Below are 5,601 nucleotides of genomic sequence, written 5' to 3'. Positions count from 1 at the left end.
TGAGAGGTCAGATTTGTCAACAGAGCACTCGCACACAGTCTGCAGTAAGTATTAAATAAGTAGTATTCACCAATGACCTTATTTTAAATGAATTTGCAAATTTTGAGCCTCCCAAGTGGCTTTAAAATCCACTCCTCCAAGAACATATTGCTACTGTAGTTACTCCAAAGCTCTCCTTTTCTTATATTCTAACCTGGGTAAACCTTTAGGATGAGGTGTGGACTTGCACTCGCCTGCCTGTGGGTCCAGGCCTCTGCTCAGGCGCGGCAGCATTCCACCTTGTGCTCTCAAAGCTGCTGCCATCCTGTGGTCCTGTGCCCCCAAAAGAAGCTCACGGGGAAAACTCCACTGAAGGATCCTCTTCTCAGTGGGAAGTCTGGAGCAATCACTGGGCCCCCCACACCCCCATTTTAAAACAAACACACACTTTTTTCTGTCTGAAGGAACTATTACATGTGTGCAAGGGAAAAATTTGAAAATAACATAAAAGTAGAATACAAACACCCATAATCCTACCACAGAAAGGTAACATATAATAAATTCCTTCCAGCCTTTCTTGGCATGTTTTTCTTTTTATGTAGAATTCACAGGTATTTTAGAATTTGGATCATTGTTCTGGTTACCTAGTGCCGCTCTGACAGGAATATACCACAAATGGGATGGCCTGAACAAACAGGAGTTTATTCTCTTGTGATTTGGGGACTTTAAGTCCAAGCTCTAGGGGCTGGGTGAAAGCCCTTCAGCCTTGGGCTTCAGCTCTCCTCCAGCTCCCGGCCCACTGGAGCTAGAGGCATTTCTTCACTCAGGCAGCTGCTGGCTGCTGAGGCTGCCAAGCCCAAGGTTGACAAGTCAAAAGGCACAGTCCCAATATTACCAAACCACATGGCAGGCCACTAACTTAAGTCCATTGTAAGTCCCAAGGTCGGCAGAGCATGGCAAGCTGTTGAGCAATGACACGTCTACATGCAGGGTCCAAGGTGCCATAAAGTAGAGACCATTACCAAAGCTGCTTCTTATATATGGGAAGCAGACCACATACCCAAAGCAGCTACTCAGCTGCTTGTGGTAGATCCCACCATGGAGCTGATTGCCAGTCTCATCGTGGGGAATAACTACCACCAGCTGCCCAGCCACTCAACCAGGCCCAGCCAAGTTGACACACAAACATAACCATCACAATCATACTCTATGTACTGCCTGATGACCTGCTTTATTCAATGTATATTTTGAAAATTTGTTATTAAATATCCTTTGGAAACATAATTTCAGTAGCATCTCATCATCTGAATTCTCTGTATGAACCTCAGTTTTCTCATTTACACAAGTGTTACAGTTCCTTCTCAGAGGGTTGAGGTTCCATGGCCCTACTGTCTGTGCAGCTCAGAGGCCAGAGCACAGGGCTGCCCATTAACCGAATCCCTGGACCCATAACTTTCTCTTCCTGTGGGGCACATGGCACATATAAGAGGCACAACTTTGCTGAAGGAGCTGGGTGTCTGGAGACAGGCACCTCCTCTCTGAGGCTCAAGTGACCACCCAGACAATGGTCCTGAGGTGGATTCTGAGAATGCCTGGGGAAGCCCCCACAGAGTGCTGGGTGAGCAGCCACCACCCAGTGGCTCCTTTCCCACTGGGCTCTCTGGACTGCCTTCCCTTCCCACAGCAACCAGGAAAGTGCAGTGACAGGGTCTCCCCACAACCCGTTTCACAGTCCCTCTTATGGCCTTGAGCTAGCCTGCTCACCCCCTCATTACCCCTGAAGACCCCATGTTGAATACTTCCCATACATCCTTTTTCCTCCTAGACATCATACCTGCCCTGCACAGAGGGCACGGTCCTGGCCTCACTGCTACCTGTCATAGCCATGACTGAGCAGTAGAAGAGTGATGCCTGCATCAAAGAATGAGACTCTGCTGGGAACAGTGGTTCCCAGCTGAGGAAATGAACCCAAACAAGGCAAGACAGGGGACTCCCCAAAAGGCAGAGGCCCAGGCTGGAACAGGGTGAAGAGGCAGGGCTGACATGCTCCATCCTCCCCAAGAGTTGGCCAAGGCGATTCCTTAAAGTTGGAATTAGAAATATCATTTGACCCAGCAATCCCATTACTAGGTATATATCCTAAAGAAGTGAGAGCCAGGACAAGAACAGATAAATGCATACCTATGTTCACTGCAGCACTATTTATAACAGCAAAAGGATGGAAACAACCTAGGTGCCCATCAACAGAAGAATGGATAACCAAACTATGGTACACAGACACAATGGAATACTATGCAACCCTAAAGAATACTGTAGAATCTGCAAAACACCACATAATGTGGATGAACTTGAAGGACATTATGCTGAGTGAAATAAGTCAATCACAGAAGGACAAATATTGTAATAATTCACTACTGTAAAATGCCAAGGAAAGGTTTATATATGGAAGGAAACTTTCTTTGTTGGTTACCAGAGGTGAGAGGGGAGGGGAGGAAACAAAGGTAGAGACAAGTATTGATTTGGGTGAAGGGAAGGGCAGTGCACCAAATGTTAGTTATCAACACAGTGACACTGAGGAAGAGGAAGACACAGAGTGGGACATGGGAGATACAAGCAACAAAGATGAACTCTTTTGCACATACAGTACTGCGTTGTCAGTGATGGCAAATATTGATCTTTGGGTGGATAGATGGTGGACAGGCTAAACGATCAGGTATGTCTAAGCAGGGGGAAGTGTACCCATGACCATGTACAGAGGTGGCAGACAAGGTTTCTACAAGCTTATTTGTATGTTCTGTAAGAATGTCCAGGTGTACAGTAGAGCTGACAAGGGACAAGGCTGCAGTGGCTTCTTGGCCACAGCCAGCTACCTGGTAAAAAGTGAGTAGTTGGACCTGTAGGCTCAGGACCATGGTCGCAGGGGACATCAAGCTCAATTGGCATATCATACTACACAAAAACATTGTTCTGCATCCTACTTTGGTGAGTAGCGACTGGGATCTTAAAAGCTTGCAAGCAGCCATCTAGATGCAACGATGGATCTCTGCTCATTCAGAGCAAAGAAGAATGAAGAAAACTAAAGATTCATGGAAACAATTAGTCCAAGCGACTGGTACACCATGCCATCCTCAGCCTATATGACCATGGGACCAGAAGAACTAGATGGTGCCCAGCTACCACTGTCAACCACTCAGAGGGGGATTTATGTAGGAGATCCTGGATAGACTGGGAGAAAAATGTGGAACCAAACTCAAAATCATAAAAAAGAAGACCAGATTTGCTGGTCTGATAGAGCCTGGTGAAATCCCTGAGACTATGGCCCCCAGCTGCCCTTCTGATCTGGAATTGAACCCACTCCTGTGGCTTCCAGCCAAATAAAAGACTGGTAAATAGTCTGAACATTTACATCAGGTAGATACACTCCTTGGAGAAATCAATCATGGGAGAATAGAAGGACTGTGTGTGCACAGGGAGACAGCTCAGGGGGCAGGAGTGCATGGGAGGGAAGGACACAGGAAAGAAGTAACTATGGGGAGGAAGTGAGAGGGGAGCTGTTGCATTGTGGGAAATGGCAGTCAATGTCATAAGACAAAGTGTACATGAACTACTGTATGGAAAGTGAATCTGTAAACTTTCACCCAAATCACAATAAAAATTTAAAAAACAACAAAAAATTGGCCTAGGGACTCTTAGGAAGGGGCAGCAGGTGTCTCGCCTTCCGATCTCTACCCAAAATAAAAACGGTCTTGAGAGACTAGCCCAGCCCAGGGTTTCAGAGGAGGGACCTGACCCTGACAGAGCTACCAGGAGGTGGCAGGGGAGCAGGTGGCAGCCCTGGAGGTTTAGTGATTGACAAAGGCTCAGCCTCTGCACATGAGAGATACGTGAGGTAAAGGGTGAGAGGTGAGCCTAGCTCAGCTCTGCAAATTTTGAGTTCTAGGTGGGAAGAGGGTGGGGGTCAGGGAGGGACCACTCTGTCTTATTGTCTCTCCAGCACCAAGCACAGCACCTAGCAGAAGACTGCACTGGGCCCCTGCGATGATAAAATCCTCACTACTCATTTAGTGAATGAAGAGTAAGTGGGTCCCTGAGACTGATTAAAGCTCCCATTAGAAGCAGCTGGCTCAAGGACAGGCCCAGAATCTGGCTAACTTAACTCTCCTGCCCGGCAGCAGAAGACAGATAGACAGAGGCACTTTTGCACTGGCTTTGACTTCTACTGCCCTCTAATGGTCCAATAAGAGTGTCTCTTCAGGGACTCAGCCCACAGAAGAGACAGAAGCAGTGGGGAAGATGAGCCCGGCAACAGCCCTTCCAGGCAGACAGGCCAGTTATAGCTGCAACCTCTGAAAATACCTGGGACCCAGCTGGCAGGTGGCAGTATAAAAACTAGGATTTAAGGATTTATTTTACCAAGAGAAAATGTCCCAGCAGGCCCAGGAGAGGCCCTGACAGCAAAGGCCTGGTGAAGTAGGTGACCATCCACAGACTGTGCAGGGTAGGGAAGGTGGGCACCTGTGCTGGCCTTGTCCCCACGTTCTGGGAGGAGCCCAGGGGCAGTCTAGGCCTTGCCTGCAGAGGAGCTGTTTCAAGGTGTCACCAAGAAAGGTCTCAGGGCATAAACACTGCTTCTTCCAAGGGACACCCTCAGGGGCTCCCTGCGGGTTGCCCTGGACACACAGGGACAGGAGCAGAGGCAGTGCTGGATCACACGTACTCTCCACAGTCGGCGACGATCACTTTCTGCTTTGGCTTCCCGTCCTTGCTGCCCTGGGCCTTCATGCAGAACAGAAGAGGAGAAATCGGGAGGGAGGGGTGAGGATAGAGAGCAGCTTAGGGTACCCACCCCCACCTGCCCACCTGAAACCTGCCCCTCAGAGGAAGGGCTACTAAGCAGAGCAGCCCCTGGCCCAGCTCCGGGCAGGAGAGCTGTGCACCAAGGGTCGGGGAAGAGGAGGCTCATTCCAGCCACCTACCTCAATCTGCCGCAAGACATCCAGGCCTTCGGTGACTTCCCCAAACACTACGTGCTTGCCGTCCAGCCAGTCTGTCTTGTCACATGTCAGGAAGAACTGGGAGCCATTGGTATTTGGGCCAGAGTTGGCCATGGAGAGAAGGCCTAAGGGAGGGAATGATCACGTCAGCTCCCTGCACCCGTGGCTCCTGACCTCAGAGGACATCTGTGCAGACCTGTCCACAGCCCTGAAGCCAGGCAGGCTCAGAAACTGGATGCACAGCCCACTTGGGTGTGTCCAGCTTGCATTTATTCAACTACTACTCAGTGCAATGGGGTGAGCAGGGCTATTTCAATCATTTTATACTGGTTTGTTCTTTCATTTATTTCACAAATACTTGTTAAAGGTCTACTTTGTAAAGAGGCCCCTGTCGAACTCTGGAGACACTGGTGAGCAAAACACAGTCCCCAGCCCTGTAGTGGAGCTCAGCCTAGTGAAAAGAGTCGCTCAAAAGATAACTGTGGAATCTGCAACCTATACAACTATGAGACCAGAAGAACTAGACGGCGCCCGGCTACCACTGTCATCCACTTGGAAGGGATGTAGGAGATCCTGCATAGAGAGGGAGAACAATGTGGAACAAAACTCAAAATCATTTGGAGGCAAA

At 48.9% G+C, this 5,601-nt stretch overlaps 1 protein-coding gene across 1 annotated transcript in view; it reads right to left on the bottom strand.

Moving 5' to 3' along the window:
• Window positions 1-4,686: 4,686 nt before the first annotated feature.
• PPIE (peptidylprolyl isomerase E) overlaps window positions 4,687-5,601 on the bottom strand; it is a 42,157-nt gene continuing 41,242 nt past the window's right edge. The window contains exons 9-10 of the mRNA XM_007952680.2: window positions 4,956-5,098; window positions 4,687-4,755 (exon numbers count right to left, since the gene is read on the bottom strand). Coding sequence (XP_007950871.1) covers window positions 4,687-4,755; window positions 4,956-5,098 — 212 coding nt within the window. The remainder of the gene's footprint in view (window positions 4,756-4,955; window positions 5,099-5,601) is intronic.

Source organism: Orycteropus afer, unplaced genomic scaffold, assembly GCF_000298275.1.
Source record: "Orycteropus afer afer isolate SDZICR_OR568_19922 unplaced genomic scaffold, OryAfe1.0 scaffold00355, whole genome shotgun sequence".
Taxonomy (NCBI): Eukaryota; Metazoa; Chordata; class Mammalia; order Tubulidentata; family Orycteropodidae; genus Orycteropus; species Orycteropus afer.
This window is presented reverse-complemented; position numbering and strand designations above follow the sequence as displayed.